General features: G+C 43.9%; 1 protein-coding gene across 1 annotated transcript in view; it reads right to left on the reverse strand.

Annotated features, from left to right (window-relative positions):
- Positions 1-18,516, reverse strand: part of CHD8 (chromodomain helicase DNA binding protein 8) — a gene marked incomplete in the record, with an annotated part of 4,119,653 nt that overhangs the window by 243,622 nt on the left and 3,857,515 nt on the right. The window contains 1 exon segment of the mRNA XM_044057960.1: positions 1,822-2,127. Coding sequence (XP_043913895.1) covers positions 1,822-2,127 — 306 coding nt within the window.

Raw genomic sequence — 18,516 nt, forward strand, 5'->3', positions numbered from 1 at the left:
AATCTTGATCTTAAGGTGCAAAACCCAGTATATGCATACAGCTAATGGAAAATAACTGTAAACCACTAGTGTGTCAAATCCAAGCCTAGAAACAGCATGAAAATCATTCTAATGATCAGTGGGTTATAGGTGTAACTGTAAACCACTAGTGGATCAAATTCAAGCCAAGGAAACAACATGAAAATCATTCTAATGATTAGTGGGCATGGGTGCAACTGTAAACCACTAGTGTGTCAAATCCAAGCCTGGAAACAACATGAAAATCATTCTAATGATTAGTGGGCATGGGTGTAACTGTAAACTACTAGTGTGTCAAATCCAAGCCTGGCATCAACATGAAAACCTTCCTAATTATCAGTGGGGTATGGCTATAACTATGGCTAGTACCAGTAAGAACAGAAACAGGAGAGCTCTCCTGAGTAATGTCTACAAATGGAAGGAATACATGTGGAAATATGCTTCTGATGGGCCAGGTTACATAACATCAAAGTGGATATTTAAAGTGAACACAGCAAAAAATTAGAGAGCACATACAGTATGTAAAGATGCAGAAAACCCCTTCCTTAGAATGAACGAAAAGAATCCAAGATTACAAGAAAATAGCTTTCCCCTCAATAGGCAGCTGAATGTGCACAAGTAACAGGTATTGAGAATAAGAAGTTTACATTTCCAAGTATAGTCACAAAAAAAGTCAACAGATGAGAATAATAGACTTACAGCAGCAATAGGTACTTTTGTTTCCTGTCTTTAATGAAGTATTTTATTCTTTTACCCCCAAAATGTACACATTTTAAAATCCAAAATATCTAACAACTTTAGTCTTACATGTTTATATAAGTAACCAGACTACTGAGGTTGCTAGTTTTAAAGGGAACATCACTTGGCCACCAAACTGGACTAGCATTCCACTGTTAAAACTATTAGTGGCAGTAGGGAACATCACTTGGCCACCAAAGTGGACTAGCATTCCACTGTTAAACTATTAGTGGCAGTCTATAAAGAGCAAGAATCACGTAACATATTTGGTGCATCAGAAACGAGCAAGGATTAGAACAAGAGGGAGGCAACTTCTCAAAAACAAGATGTCAGAAGGCCATTTTTACTAAACAGACTCTTCCCTCAAGAAAAAAAAAACATTCTCTGCTGTACTGAGCTGGGGTGGCTATCAGGACAACACAACATTTCAATGGTAAGACATCTGCTCCACAGCTTCAGGGTCTAGGGTTCAATCCTAATCTTCAGTCACTGTCTCCGTGGAGTCTTCATGTGTACATGGCATCCCTGGGGGCTTTCTCTGAGTACTCTAGTTTCCTCCATTTCCCAAAAATATTTTGACTGGCTACACTAAACTTAAATTACACTTGGCCTTGAGGCCTAGGTTGGGCTGAAATGGGTTCAAGGACCAGTCTACTTACCTAGTTAAATGATAAAAATGAATTTAATCTATTCCTGATCTCTTTTTTGAGCAGGAAATGAGGGTAATGTAGAATGAAACATCTTAGAGCTGTACAACTCCTCAATGTTCACTTTTCCTTTATTTTGTCAAGTTAAGTTTTCAGGACTGCAAGGAACTCTCTTTACTCATCAGTCATTACTCAGATTGAACACAAATACAATGCAGCATATACTGATACAACAGTAAACACAACTGTTACAGAAGCCAAGCAGTTTGTCAGCAAAGAATACAGACTGAATCAAGTAACCAAATGAGAATGACCAGTGTAGAGAACATCTACCCCAGCCAAGGTGCTCAGCCATGCAGTAGGTTCACAGATGTTTAATAAATGTGCTTAACAATACATGACTTCTCTTGTCACTTACATCTTTAATTTTAACTGTAAATTCCTTCTCAGATGGATTTTTCTTCAACTTGGTAAACTGTGCCATTGCAGCAGAATTTTCCTCCTCCATGTGGGCCACACTTCCCGGCACAAGGGCAGAGGCATCCACACCTGTGCTTGTTAGCATGTGACACTCTCCCTGCCTCAACACTGCTGCAGCAGCTGGTGGATGCTGGAACACTGGTGGTTGGGCACTGCCACCGTCATACTGTATTCTGCGATTCGGCCACCACCCCATCAACACCACATGACAAAGATTGTCCAAGCGTGTGATTAAAACGTGATCCTAGGATGAAAAAAGATGATAGTTAACAGTTTTGAACTAAAACAGTCAGCTGTTGAATTCAAATAGAGGGGATAATCTGCTGTGTGTGAATATACTTGCTTTATCTAAATTTCTCTGAATGGCAATCTCATCAACAGTTGACAACAAAAGATAACAGACAACACAACACTTTATTAAAAATATTGTTTTGTTTCTCCTGGGTAAGAACTAATGAAACTATAAGGGAGTATTGACTGAGAGAAGACTATGGTGTAGAGCTTTTGCTAATACAGAAATGTTTTCTCTTACACATTACTTTGTGCCACAAAGCAAACTCAAATGACAGCAGGAAACAACTCGAGATACTATTGGTTCTGATAAGTTTTCCATGTCACTGTTTTAATATTCATGTTTTAAAAGGGGTGTGTTGATACAGCACATCTTTACTGGCCAGACCCTTGCTTCAGTGAGCTGTATTTTTAGATTGGAAGATTGCTTTCATTGGAGAATGCCTTTTTGAAAATTTATATATATATATATATATATATATATATATATATATATATATATATATATATATATATATGTGTTTATATGAGAGTGTTTTTTTGTAACTTTTTATATGGTCTGAAGAAGGGGGTTTATTTTTGGCGAAAACGCTTACTTTTTTACTGAAGTTTATTAACGTTTTAAGCCGTGGTGTCCGGAGCTCCAGCTTTTCTTTTATGTCGATGGTTAATTGTCAGAAAGACTAACCATCGAACAGCACATCATCATCAAATGTTCATCCATCGAGCCAGCACTTTGTTGAACCTGTGAGACAGGGGAAGTAACTAGTTGGCCAACACGTACCAGTCTCACTTTTTCCCCACTGCAGTGCAACCTCAGAGTTGGTATATATAGTTGGGGGGGGATTGGGAGATGAAACACCCCCCAACATGGATAGGTTTGAAATAGTGCCATTTGTGAGACAGGGAAGTGTTGCTCATCTAGTTACTTACTTCATCTTATAGGTTGGACAAACTTCTGATTCGATGGATGGACATTCAATGATTAGGGTTCGATGATGTGCCGTTCGATGTTTAGTCCATTCAGTGATTAACCACAGACCCATATTCCTTCGCTCAGTGAGGTAATAAAAATCCGATAAATTACTGGACCTAGTAAACTAAACTAATTACCAGCTTGGAAGCTGTTGGTCAGCAACTGAAGACAAAGATAGTGAAACTCATCAAAATCAAGAATATTGGAAACCAAACCTAGTAATGGTTAGTGGACGAGCTGGTAAAATCCTGCTACCCTTGGGGTCAAATGGTGAAGAGCGAACCTAATGGCGGAAATTTTGTTAGGAGAAAAAAATTAACAAGACTCGCATGCAATACCTGTTAAAGCTCTTCTGGTGTCCAGACAAGCTGGGCTGCATAGCCTCTTCAACATCTCAACGGGAGCAGCTGATCGATTTACCATTGAAGAGATTTCCCTAGACAGAAATGTTGTTTTTCTGTGGTAGGTCTCTGCTTTAGAGATGGCATATTGTTAATCAAGCTCCACTACATCACTCCACAGGGCAACTTCATCACCAGTAATGCTGCAACCTACTTGCAGTTGTACACAAACCAAATGATCAAACAAGGGTTTACACTTCTTTATAGAGAAAAGTACAGGAATAGCCTGGTGGCAGGGTCTCCAAAGTCAGAGTAAGATTGGCACCACTCTCCAACAGTACTTGGAGGACATCAGAAAGAAGATCAATAGTAACATCAGATCGAGGTGGGTGGGGGACTAGGTAACAGTCTGACCACAAGGCTGTGTCTGTGTGTGAGGGTGCCGGAAAACCAGTACATAAATCAGTGAATATCCTCCGAATTAAAGTGCAATGGTGTTCAATACTGTCAATGCCCAGCTCTGATGAACAGCTGGTGGGATACAAAACCAGAAGTCAAGAAGGTATGGCAATTAAAAAAAAAATAAAAAAGTTAACCACAGAGAAACAGAACTATGTTCAAAACTACAGAGATTGGCTGCACAGCTACCATGAGTCCAAATCTCTGCATTCACGTCTAGCTTCAAAAATATCTTTCAGCTAAAGTAGACGCTGTTTGGATAAATCTTCCAAGCAGTCATTGGATGGTTTGCTCTTCCTGCATGCAAAACCTATGCCCTTATCAATGCAGGATCACCCTCAGGAAAGTAGGGTCGTACTCTCCCTCCACCTGTTTAAAGCAAGTTACAAGGGCACAAACAAAACGGCAAAATCCTTAATGTATGGCGATCCAGAAACTCATAAAATAAGATGAAAAAACAAAAGGACCCTAGATCTCTGTCAAAACGAGACAAGCAGCTCCAGTGCTGAAAAAGATGCCCTCAGACTTGGGGATGCGGCAGGGGATACTTAAATGTCTTCTTCAGGGGCACTCAGTAAAAGGGAAATATTCTTCAAAATGAGTAAATCAGATATGGAGAGATACAGGACCATTTAAGAGAGAAGCCATGCTCTGCCGTTGGAGTGAACACTCAAGCTACAATGCTTAGTGAAGCTATGGGCTGTGAGCCAGGTTACTGCAGAGGGACTCTCAAACAGACTGACCCATGCAACAGGTAAAAGAACACAGTCCCCATTCAATAAGCCTAACTAAACAGGCCCAGGTACACAGCTTCCCTCGCTGAGAAACATTTCATGCATTGGTTTAGCTGTGCTGACATGGCCTACCTGTGGCATGGTTTGTTTTTGTAAATACACCACACAGAAAGTTGCAGTGGACTGCTCAATACAGCTTCATCTGGATGAAACATAGCTGAAATGTATACAGGTTGTGAAAGTCCTGAATGATGGCTCTCAAACATACACTAGGAGCACCTACAGCACTTGTTCAGAGTCAGTGCCCTCCCATGGATTTAGTGTTAAACAGGAGGAAACCAGGACCTGCTGATTGAGACAGTTCCCTCCCACGGATGTAGTGTTAAGCAGGAGGAAACCGGATCCAGCTCGGAGAGAGACTGTCCTTCCAAGGATGTTGTATTAAGGAGGAAACCAGTACTTGTTCAAACAGAAAGCACCCTTCCAGGAATGTAGTGTTCAGCAGGACAAAACCAGGACTTGTTCAAAAAAAAAAAAAGCACCCTTCCAGGGGTGTAGTGTCAAGCAAGAGGAAACCATGACTTGTTCAGGTGACAGCACCCTTCCAGAGGTGTAGTGTCAAGCAAGAGGAAACCATGACTTGCTCAGGAGACAGCACCCTTTCAGGGGTGCAGTGTCAAGCAAGAGGAAACCATGACTTGTTCAGGAGACAGCACCCTTCCAGGCATTTAGTATTAAGTAGGATAAAAAGACAAAGGTCTGCCATTTGCTGCAGGTTGAACCCCAGTACAACTGCCATTTTGGGTAACACAGGCTTGCATTTGAAAAATCCTTCACTAAGAAGCAACTAAATAAAAAATCAAGTCTTCAAAGAAAGTTAAGTGAGCTAAGGAAGCCAACCCTAATTTTTATTTTTTAAGGCAATTTAGATCCAATTTGAGAGCTGGTGCTGAATTCACTTATAAAAGTAATTGTCGCAAAAAAATGAACAAGTCATAAAAACAGTTAAACAGTTTAAAGAGTTATTGCAAGTACATATTTACAAATATAACATTCTTTTCATTACATGAAGAGTAACATCTCCAACAGCATCTCCTTCTGACATTTTCCATTATTTAATAACACTTAGTCAAATTTTAAGAAACAAACATTGAGAAAAGGAAAAAAGAAAATAAGTGTTGAGCAATACAACTTCTGTTAACTTTCCATTCATGTCTACCCACTTCTGACACTTGTACTTTAACTCGTCTTGCATAGTTTTATAGCCATTTTCCTCAGTTACACAGCAATTATGATTCACTTACTTTCCAGTACTGTCAATTTAAAAACAGAAATAAGAAGTTATGTTCTTACCATAACGTTCCATGTGAATTGTTCATCTCGCCTTTGTTCTTACACACGGGTTCGGAGCCGATCCTCGGCTCCAAGTCAGCCGCATCACCAGCTCCGCATCTTTGAGAAAGCTCGATGCACAGTAATATCCCATGATCCTCAGGTGCTAACCCTCAGATCTAGTTTGCTATACCAGAAGAATCCCTCTAGAAACTGTGTCCTAAACACTTAGAACAAACACTACACACTGTCTGGTACCCTGCCATCAACTAGAGGAGAAAAGATGCCATTCCTGATGCAAAGTAATAAGCTGAATGTGCTAACAATGTCTAGAGAAGACTGAACAAGAATTCAGTTGAACCCGTTCTCCCAGACCGCAGGACGGGGGATGGAGGGGGGGAATGTAAGAACAAAGGCGAGATGAACAATTCACATGGATCGTTATGGTAAGAACATAACTTCTAAATGTGAAATTGTTCAATCTCGCCGTTTGTTCTTACACACGGGTAGCGTCCCTAGTTCCTTTTTCCCGGGTGGCTCAAGGGAGAACATTCCTGAGTACAGTGGAACCAAACGTCGCCCTGTCCCTGGAGCTCTTGTCTAGCTTGTAGTGGGCGATAAAGGTATGTGGTTTTGCCCAAGTTGCCGCTGCACAAATGGTATCTAAAGGCAAACGAGCGGTATGGGCTGAAGAGGTAGCAATCGCCCTTGTAGAATGAGCTCTGGGTTTGAAAGGGAGTTGCTGTTTGGATTCAGCATATACCAAATTTATGCAATCTGAGAGCCATTTGGATGAGGTAACCTTCGTTACTGCCTGTCCTTTTCTTTGGTCAGCATATGAGACAAATAGCTGGTCTGACTTTCTGTATTCTTTTGTCCTATGTAAGTAAAATCTCAGCTGCCTGTGGACGTCCAATTTGTGCAGCGTATATTCTAACTTATTGGAGTGGTTTTTGAAGAAGGTAGGTAGTTCAATAGACTGACTGATGTTTTGAATGGAACAAACCTTCGGAAGGAAGGATGGATTGGTGCACAGGGTTACTCTGTCTGGGTGAAAAATCATGTATGGGGGTCGGATAGATAGAGCCTGCAACTCTGAAACTCTCCTGGCAGAAGTGATGGCAACCAGAAAGAGAGTTTTCCAAGAAATAAATTTTAACGAGGTTGTGGCAACTGGTTCGAATGGGGGGGCAACATGAGTTGTGACAGCATGAGATTAAGATTCCAAGGGGCTACTGGATTACGAAATGGGGGACGGAGGTGAAAGGTACCTTTCATAAAAGCTTTGCAAAGCCTGTGGGACATGAAAGAACAGTCTCCCCGACCAACACGAAAATTGGATATAGCCGCCAGTTGTACCCTTATTCTGGAAGTTGATGCACCTTCTTGAAAAAGTGTGGTAAGGAAATCTAGTATCTTGTGTACTGGAGCCCCGAATGGATCTATACCTTGTTTGGAGGCCCAATACGCAAAACGGTTCCATTTGCTGTTGTACAATTTCCTTGTAGATGGTTTGTGAGAAGATACAATAATGTGTTGTACTGCAGGGGATAGTAACTCTGACCTGGCTAAGATGGGAAGCGGAGCAGCCAAGCTGTCAGTTTGAGGGACTTGAGGAAGGTGTGAGGAACTCCCGATGAATGTGTCAACAGGTCTGGCTCCGGGTCCAGAATCCATGGTTCCTCCACTTGATGGGATTGAAGGAAGGGAAACCAGATTTGTCGAGGCCAGAATGGGGCTATCAGTATTATGGTCCTCTCCAGACGTTTGGCTTTCTGCAAGAATCTGGGAATTAGTGGAACAGGAGGAATGGCGTAAAGGAGACCCGGGGGCCAATCGTGTACTAGTGTGTCCCTGGGGACACCCCCGGAAGGGGGTAACAGGGCAAAGTAGCTTCTGCATTTGGCATTCAATGGGGATGCAAACAGGTCACAGCAAGGCTGGCCTCATCTGCAGAAAATCTCTTCTGCCACTTGAGATTTGAGGGACCACTTGTGAGGGAACAGGATGGCTCTGCTCAGCCTGTCCGCGATTACGTTGGATGTCCCCGGGATATGCGTTGCTATCAGAAAGCGCCCGGTGGATTTCGCCCATTGCCAAATTCTGAGGGCCTCTCTGCATAATGGGCAAGACCTGGTTCCCCCTTGCTTGTTTATGTACCAGACTACTGACATGTTGTCTGTCTGAACTGTCACTGTTCCCTGAGGTAAGGACTTGTGAAAGTGTTGCAAAGCTAGAAACACTGCCTCTAGGACATTGATGTGCAGGTTGTACTCCAAGTTGGACCATTGACCTTGGACTGTTTGTCCCTGAAAAATCCCCCCCCCCCACCCTATCAGGGAAGCGTCCATGGTTAGAGTTGCTACCGGACTGGGTAACACAAACGGTCGTCCTAGTGTTAGATCTTGACTGTGTATCCACCACAAGAGATCCTTTTTGCAAGAGTTCGTGATCAATATCTCGTGAGATAGTGGAAGCTGTCGGTAAGACCACTGAGCGAATATCATCTACTGAAGTATCCTCATATGCATCCTGCCTAAGGGGACTATGATAAGGGAGGCTGCCATCAAGCCTAGCACTCTTAATATTTGTCGCGCAGGAACTCTCTTGCTTTGGAGAAGGACCTAAATTTGATGTCTGAGGTCTGACACTCTTGGTGGGGGGAGAGTAACTCGAGCCAGGGAAGTGTCTAGCTGTGCTCCTATAAATAAGATACGCTGTGACGGCGATAAGACAGACTTTCCAAAATTCACTGTTATGCCTAGAGAGGAGCAGAGGTTGATGGTGTAATCCCTGGCTTGCAGAAGACGATACTCGGTGGTTGCGGATAGGAGCTAGTCGTCTAGATAAGGAAACACCCGGAATCCCCTTCGTCTCAGGTGAGACGCTACTACTGCCATGCATTTGGTGAAAACCCTGAGGGCTGAGGTGAGACCAAAGGGCAGAGCGCGAAACTGAAAATGACTGGCTCCCAGCCGGAAGCGCAGATGATCTCTGGACGCCCTGGCCATCTTGATATGGTAGTATGCATCTTTGAGATCTATAGAGCACATCCAGTCGCCCTCCTGCAGAAAAGTAAGGATTGACTGTAGCGTGACCATCCGGAACTTTTCCTTTTTCACGAAGGCATTTAGTTTGCTGAGGTCCAAAATTGGCCTCTGGTCCCCTATTTTCTTTGGAACTAAAAAGAAACTCGAGTAAGTTCCGGATCCTATTTGGTCCGCTGGCACTGGTTGGATGACTCTGTTTTCGAGCAACCTTATCTCCACGGTTGCCTGGTCTTGCAGACTGGGTGGAACCGTCTGGGAGATTTTTGGGGTTGGGTGGCATTCTGATGAATGGAATGTTGTAACCTCTGGTAACTATGCTTTTTACCCAGGAATCTGATGTAAGATTTAGCCAGGCCTCTGGGTATAGCGCCAAACGACCCCCGACTGCCTCCAGAGTAGGACAGTCAAGCCTGCACTCAGGAGTGCTGGAAGGGCTTCCCAGAGAAGGTATCTTTGTCGCCCTGATTTTGCGGACCCCCTCTGCCGGCTGGGCGGCGTCTTCCATTTCTTCCCCCTCCTCTGCCTCTGGAGGGGGCCTCACTTTGGGTGGGCTGAAAAGATCCCTGAGTCTTTCGGAACCACATTTTTCCGCCTCGTTGCCCTTTGGGGTAGGGTCTAGATGGGGCAGAAAAACGGACCCCTACAGCAGACAGGGTCTTCCCTTCTTGCTCACACCTCGTGAGAGTCACCTTTACTTTGGGCCCAAACAAGGAGGCACCATCAAAGGGGGGCGTTGGCAAAGGAAGACTTGAAGGCTTCCGCAAAGGAGCATAAGCGCAACCAGGATTGCCTCCTTAGGGCGATCGCTGAAGCTGCCGCTCTACTCGACCCTTCGGCTGCGTATGAAATCAGCCTCATGGACGAGTTCACTATAGAATTTAGGGCGTTAAGTTGCGCTGTCACTTTCTCGGCGACAGCAGCATCTGTGTTTCCCTGGAGAGTATCTCCCAGTTCCTTAATGAGATCTCTCTGTAAATGCATGAAATGCGTAAGGTAGTTGAGTGATCGGATGGAAAAAGTCGCAGAACTAAATACGTGCTTCCCATACCTGTCCATTGTCCTGGAATCCTTATTAGAGGGATGGACAGAGGACGATGATTCAGACATCTCCTTCTTAGTGGCCGCCGTCACCTCCATAGTATCCACAGGAACTCCTTTTGTAAGGTAAGATTTGTCTTGGGGGGCCGTCATGTATTTGTTTGGCTTGCGGGGGGACTGGTTCCACTGTATCGGGCGTTTCCCAAGCCCTCCGGGCTATTAGATCCATGAGTTCGTTAAATGGCGGGGTTAGCCAGGAGGTAGAAGGTTGAGCCCCAAATGCCTTCAGCAAGACCGATTCATCCACAGAAGGGGTAAGGGTATGCCAGTCTCCCCTCTGTTTCAGGATTTCCAAAATGTCCGCAAACGAGACATCTTCAAAGGGGGACCGTGGGGACCCTTCTGCTTCATCCAAATCGGTATCAGATGTGAGAGATTCCTGGGGGGAATCAATGTGCCTCCTCTTGCACAATCGTTTCCTCGGAACATCCTCAGCAGGGGCTTCTGGGGATGCATCCGAGGAACCGTGGTCGCCCTGTGGGGCTGTCTGAGGCATTGGGTCTCGACGCCTGGTAGGGACCGAAGGCACAGAAGCAGAACGTGGGCCTTTCGGGGAAGGAGAAGAAGAGACGGATGATGTATGTGTCTGATCCGACAAGACCTTCCTCATGATGTCGAAAGCACCGGTGCCCCGATCCGAGGATCTGACCCGATCTGAAGATGGTGGTCGTTTCTCTGGAATCGGAACCATGGGCTCAGACACCGAGGACGGATCCGAACTGATCTGAGCCGAGGCACCGAGGGGAAGAGTCGGAACCGACATCTTGGTTCGACTGTCCCCCCCGGAACCCAGGAAAGATCTTCGGCTCCGAGACTCTCCGGCTGGTTCCGAAGGAGTTGAGGTCAACGGGGCCGATAGCGCTACTGGAGGCTTCGGCACCGAAGGCTCTACGATCATCGGTTCTTCAATTCCTACCTCCGATAACTTGACAGGTCTCAGAGGAGGAAGTGTCGAAGGGACAGGAATAGTCTCGAGTTTCGAAACCAGCTGGAACGAAACCTCTATTAATTTGGACAGAGCCGAGTTCTCCATTAGCTTCTGTACCACTCGATCCACATCGGAGTCAGAAAGCAGCCTCGAAGAACGGGTCGAAGGGGCCGAAGCCGTCACTGAGCGAAGGATAGAAGGCGGTGGTACCTCTGACACCGGCTCCAAGACCTGACTCTCGATTAGAGACAAGCGCTCGACGCCTGGCACCGAGGTCACAGGAGCCGGCATCCGAATCTGGAAAGAGGTGCTCGGAGCCGATGACTTGGGCTCCGACACTCTTGAAGACTTCGACCCCTTCGAAGACTTTGACACTTGTTCAGCCTTGTCCAGGGCCTCTTGAAATTCGGGTTTAACCAACCCTCTGTCAACCAACTTCCTGCATCTTTCCAGCATGACCCTCCCACTAAAGGAATGACAAATGGAACAGTCTTCCTGCAAGTGGAGAGGGCCAAGACAGTAGACGCAGGATGAGTGGTTATCAGTAATGGACATCATCTGTCCGCACTGACATCTTAAAGCCTGATTTGGCTTTCTCTGACATTTTGAATATATATAGTATATGTCCAAAACACAGCACACTTAGAAAAAACACACTATATAAATATGTGTGTAAAATTTAAACGTCTATAATAATAATAATAATAAACCAACAGTTTAACTCTAACCTACTATACTATAGAAATATTCAAAACACAGCACACTATAATATATATATATATATATATATATATATATATATATATAAGAAGAAAAACAGTTAAGGCAAACATTTACAAAGGACAATGAAAATACTGTCAATCCTGACAGAAAAAACCACAGGCCTTAACTAGTAAAAATTAAACTATCTATTCTGAGTAAAATACACTCTCAAATAACACTCCTACACTAAATTACTTACAAACAACCTATTTTAAACACTAAGAACTAGCTATAAGCTGACTAAATGAAAAAATATAGAAAAAATATACTGGCCCGAGCCTCTCATATGCGATCTGCTGCTAGCGGCAAACTAGATCTGAGGGTTAGCACCTGAGGATCATGGGATATTACGGTGCCTCGAGATTTCTCGAAGATGCGGAGCTGGTGATGCGGCCAACTTTAAGAAATAAATCTAAAACAATGATTTTTTTTTCCTGCAGAAGAAAAGCTCTTTGAAATGAGGTGTCTACTTGACATACCAGTAACACAATCCTGTGTGAAGGAGTCAAGAAAGACTCTTGGAATGCCAGCTTGTTCAAGAGATCTCTCACCCAAAACAGAGATTCCTGAAACTTTGAAAAAGACTCTGCAAAGATAAGGAAGTCTAAAAATGAAAAATGCAGATAACCTGTAGCCTGGAATGAGCTAGAACTGGAGCTAGAAACTCTGTCAACATTCTTGGTGCAGTGAATAGTCCAAAGGGCAAGGCAGAGAACTGATACAGTGATCCAGATAGATAAAACCGTAAACGTCTCAAGTCTATATGAACAGGTATATGATAAGCATTTTTTAAGTCTAGTGTTACCAGTAAACTTGAAAGAGGAAAAAGAAGCAACAGGTTATGAAGTGACATTTTGAATTTTGGCACCAACATAAACAGGTTTAGGAAGGATCCAGAACTGGCCTCCAAGCTTCTTTCTTTGGCACTAGAGACCACAACACAAAGGACAAGTGCCAAGTGAAGAATGAAAGTAGCACATACAAAAAAAAGTTGTTTTTGTCTTTGGCACCAGGAACATCCTTAAATAAAAATCTGCCCCCACCTCAGAAGAAGGAGTTGGTTCTATCACTGTTTGGGATAACCTGTGAAGAACAACAGATGGAAACGAGAGTCTGATCTGTCAGATGAGGAATGCCCCCCACCCCCCCACCCCCCCCCCCCCAGAAAGGAGGACTTTACTCCCACTGCCATATGTAGCCTTAATGAATGATTTTCAGAAACTATTTGTCTGAAATAATCTATTGCCAAACAGGAAAAAGGAGACTCAGACTTTCTGGAAGAAGAAAGGAACTATGGTGGGTAGGGATCATAAGGTCTCAAACAGTCATTCAGCTTTGTTGGACTGTCCTTGCTTTTAGGAGGTTTGAGACTTCTTTTTGGAACCCCCTGCAATTTCTTGTTAAACATCTGTTTACGTGAATTTTATCAAGACAGCTTTTTTTTTTTTTGTCAAAATTGGATGAGGAGATAGAAAATCCCTCGGACAATTTGGAAAAAGAAAGCTAAAAAAATCTTAGAGACTCCCTACATCAGCTTACCCCTTTCATCACACTTTCTGATCATCTCTGCAGCAGAGGGGTCAAACACAATCTTTAACTAAGGGAGAATTTTAAATCTAACTTTTTTCATCATCAAGGAGGTTTTCAGAATACAGGCATGCAAACCTTCTTAAAATATACCAGTGACCGCAGCCTTGGAAGAAGTATCAGAGTCATACACACACTGCAAACAATGAGTAGACCTGTACAGTTTTCTACCTACCATAAATGTAGACGTTAGAGTGTATTCACTGCTGCAGTCATTACACGGGTTATCCTGCCGTCTGACGGTCCCGCAGTCGGCTAGAGTTCCAAAGTCTTGGTCCGGCGTTGGTTGCTGTCGCTTCTTCCCTGACGTCAGTGTGCCAGGGGTATATACAAGATGCAGTTGACGCCATTTTCTTCAGTTTTTCTTGCCCCAGATGTCAGGTGCCCCCAAATAAGTAGGCAATATATATTGCTAATGAAATATACTTAAAAAATGAAAACAATACCTTCAGTTACAAGCAAATACACCACATAGATTGTACAGGGTAGAAAGGTATAGATAAGTCCCAGCTAAGAAGAGGGGATGGAGGGAGGGTAACCTGGACTGCAGCAGTGAATAAATTTATGGTAGATACAAAACTGTACTATGTTTATCGTGTTTCAATGCTGCAGTAATTACACTTGGGTTGAATCCCAAAGCTGAGGTAGGGTGGCTGGGTATTCGGGGTGGCCATGAGGCCCTGCAGAACTGCAGTGGCAAAGCCAGCTCTGGATTTAGAGTAAAGAGGCAAGTGGTAATGCTTGGTAAATGTGTGCACTGAACTCCAAGTTGCAGCCTCCAAAATGTCCTTGGTAGGTACTCCTCTAAGGTAGGCAGTTGAAGTGGCTGTTGCCCTGGTGGAATGTGACCTAATGTTGCTAAGTACAGTTTTTCCATGCTGTGTGCAGCAGAAACGGATACAGTGTCCTATCCACTTTGAAATGGTCTGTTTCGAAATAGCCTTTCCCTGTGATCCTGCAGCCTATGCTACAAACAATTGCTCAGTTTTCCTGAAAGCTTTTGTTTTGTCCAAGTAGAAGCATAACTGCCTGTGTATGTCCCATGAGTGCAGTACTCTCTCCCCTTTATTCTGGGGATTTGGATAAAATGTTGGCAAGTGAATAGTTTGGTTAAGAGCCACACTGGATGCCACCCCTTTGGCATAAATGTAGGGTTTGTTCTTAAGGAAATCCTGTCCTGATGAAAAATGATGAAAGGTCCCACTGCCATTAGTGCCTGTAACTCACAGTCTCTTCGTGCTGAGGTTATTGACAAAAGCAGAGCAGTTTTCCATGACACATATTTTAATTCTGCTGAAATGGCTGGCTCAAAAGGAGGTAAAGTTAGTTTTTCCAAGACAAAATTGAGGTCCCAAGTTGGTGTTGGTGCTCTCCGGGGCGGTCTTATGTTTTTAGCCCCTCTGAGGTACTGTTTTAGCAATGGATGAGAGAAAATAGGAGGATCTGTGTTGTAATGAGCCGAGATGGCAGAGGCGTGGATCTTAATGGATGAAAAGGAAAGGCCTTTGTTCAGCATCTCAGATAAGTAGTGTAATATCTGAGGAATATTTGGAACAAGAGGGTCAAAGCTTTGTGCCTGGTTCCAGGCGCAGAATCTCTTCCACTTTTCTGAATAGGATTTCCTGGTGCTGGGCCTCCTGCTCCATGCCTTCGAATCACAGATCCTGTAACTGCGGCTCTACAAGAAGCCTCTAACGAATCAAAACCACATTGCAGAGTATGTTTTCCCACTTGTTCAACTGCATGCAACAAATCCTGCATTTCCCTATAGTCAGGACTTTCTGAGGTTGTAAGCATTTTCTGTTTTAACAGAGACATTAAATATTGCTGGTATTTAAACATGTGGAACTGGCAATTTAAAGCCCTTACTGCTCAAGTTGCAGAAGTGTAAACTTTCTTCCTCCATCTATCTAAAGCTCTAGAATCCCTGTCTGGAGGGAACTGGATTTTTAGCAGTGGAAGCCTTTACCCCTTTGGGACCCTGGGAAATAGTTTCTGGGTCAGCAGCAGGGTTTTTATAAAGAAATTTGTGAGAGTCAGGGACTCTGTAGTACCTGTCTGGCTTGACTGGTGCTGGGGGCAAAGAGTCAGGGGTTAAACTGGATTCAGAGAACACATCTACAATATCTAACACAGGCAGAATAGCAAGGGGCCTGTGCTGAGGCAATAAAAGAAAATCTCTGAGCCTTTTCTTGGATTCTGAATAATCCTGGCTCTCCCAATGGAAATGCTCCTTCATGGTATGTAAAGTTTCCCCAAAAGAGTAATCCTCAGGAGGAGAGGCTGAAGGGATTGATTCTTCAGCATCAGAGTCCTCATAGGGGGGGGGGGGGGTAGAGTATCCCTGGTCTGAAGAGGAATCAGAAGAAATGGAAACCTGGTCAGAGGAATCATAGTCTGTATCCTGCCTAGGCTTTTTATCAGGGGGGGATGGGAACCCCTGATCTGAGTAATTAGGTCTTCAGCCATTTTCAGCATCTGTTTTTTAGGCATGGAGGCCTGTCCAGGTGAATGCTGTACTTGTTTTTTCGTCTTTAATGGAGTTTTAGACTTGGTTGTTGTTTTGATGGTAAGCTGTGAAGGTCTGAAAACACCCTCAGAAGCAGATGCCTGCTCAGCGGCTCTGGACCCATCTGAGGGGTTAATTTCCGTAGGTCCAATACCTTGAGTTTCCAGAGGCCTAGTAATCTCCACGCGGGAGTCGGAGGTGGCCTGTGGCTCTGAGGTAGCGGGTGTCAGGGGCTGCGAAAGCAGCTGAGAACCGGCGAACGGCCTAGAAGAGGCTTCGTCGTCAGTTTTGGACCTCAGATGCCTGTCCTTTTCTTTATCTCTGCGTTTTTTGTGTATTCCGGTCGTCGGTTGTTCTGACGGCAAGGTATAATTGAACCTTCGGCCAAAATAATGGCGAGCAAAATCAAACAGACGTTTAATAGTGTGCTTGTTAAATCTAGCACAAAACCGACAACTAGTGACGTTGTGGTCTGGGCCTAGGCATGGAATACAGTAGGAATGAAAATCTTTATGAGGTATTTGCCTCCCACAAGAAATGCAATTATTAATTTTTACTGACATCGGTCTGAGGCAAGAAAAAGTTTCCCCAATGGGGGAACTTAGCTTTATAGAAGACTTCGGTTCTGAAATTCGAATTCGAAAATCTCAGGAGTCGGCCGACCGGCACTTGCGAACTGCTTTGCTTCGGGCACCATGCGGCAAGAAAGACTGAAGAAAATGGCATCAGCTGCATCTTATATACCCCTGGCACACTGACATCAGGGAAGAAGCGACAGCAACTGATGCCGGACCAAGACTTTGGAACTCTGGACGACTGCGGGACCGCCTGACGGTAGGATAACCCAAGTGTAATGACTGCAGCAGTGAAACATGATGAACATCCAAGTTATTTTCCTCTCACGAAGAAACTGCAGATAAAACATCACTCATACTTTCATAGTTTGTCAGAACAAACTTAAACAAGAGCCTGGCAATTCAAACTTTTGAAAATCAAAGTTGCAGGAGTATACACTTGTTTCCAGTACCTATAAATAATCTTCCCGTCCTTATCAGAAAGAGCAGGACTAGAATTAAGTGTTTAACAGCAGTGGGATAAAAATTAAAGCTATAGCTGCTTGGTCAGGTTTGGGAATATATATAAAAATGGAAAAGACTGAGGAACTTTATATACCCAATCAACCTTTTTAGAGGGCATCTGGCTGACTATCAGGAAAACTGCAGGCAGTAATTCACACATCTTGTAAAGCAAACACAACAGCAGGAATGGGTGTGGGTTCTGGAAAATCCTTCTCTAAAATCTTACTGATAGTCTGAGAAAGAGAACCCCCCCCCCCGTCTCTCATCCAGTCAGGATAAAACAAACAAACAGTTGTGAATTTGGTTCAAGCAGCTTTATTACATACAAATACATCACGATTGAGGCTTAGGAACTTAAAGTTAAATAAACTTGTGAACAGACTGACTACCGCACTCAAACATGTTAACACTCTGGCTATTCACTCAAAATGGCAACTGCTGCCTGAGCTCTCCTCCAAGTCTGAATCAGAAATCAGAGGACAAATCCCTGCAGCCATCCCTGTATACTCCTGTTTGGATAAAGAATCTGGAATCTCTCCAGGAAAAGTAGAGCCTCTCTTTTAACAGAAACAACTTTACAAAGAGGATCAGTAGCTTGATTTAAACCCCGAGCCACAACTACTAAACTACTCCTATCCACAGAAATCGGAGGAGATGCAGAAACATTCTGTTTCTTTTGTACAAGTAAATGGGGCCAACAGTGGTACTAATGGCAGCTGCTGCTTCCCCAGGGAAGGACACAGCACTCTGATACAACAGGGAAACCGTCCTTGTCCCCTCTCCAAGGACAGGTGTGACCCTTGCACACTGAGGAGACCCCAGTAGCCACAGCATACGCGGCTAACCCTTGGGCCACAATGACTGTTGGTGGTACACCAGAGGGATCATGGGTAAAAGATGAGGGGTCTAAGGTACAACAAATGGCCACAGCAGAGTCACCCACCTGCAGATGAGGCCTGAGGTACAACAAATGGTCACAGCAGAGTCACCAACCTGCAGCAGAGGCAAACTGCTAGCTTCTATGTGGTGGTTTATCATTTCATCGCTGGAATGACCAACCCTGGGACTGGTAGCCTGTTCCCATGTGAAGCCAAAAAAGGTGCCTCTTTCCTAGGGGGGGAAGAAGAGCAGCAATCGCACCACTAAACACAACCAAAATCCACAAAAGGTGCTTTTTTTTTTACAAAATAAATAAACAAACAGTAAAAAAAAACACGCTAACACTATGCCAGCCCACAAAACAAAAACAATTTCTCCACAGAAAATTTTTTTTCAATTACTTTACACTACTTTACAACTACTGGGTTGGGAGGGTGGCCTAATGGTTAAGGTGTTTGCTTTACAAACACAAGGTGCAGGGTTTGAGTCTCACAAGGGATAATTGGCTAGGCTTAAAATGGCTCGCAAGGGCAGTTAGCTTAGTACTAACCTATGAACCTATGAACCTATGAACTTGTAAAATGACAGAGAAGATGAGTGCTACATTT

This window comes from Protopterus annectens, chromosome 16.part0 (assembly GCF_019279795.1).
Source record: "Protopterus annectens isolate FY-2018-M chromosome 16.part0, PAN1.0, whole genome shotgun sequence".
Taxonomy (NCBI): Eukaryota; Metazoa; Chordata; order Ceratodontiformes; family Protopteridae; genus Protopterus; species Protopterus annectens.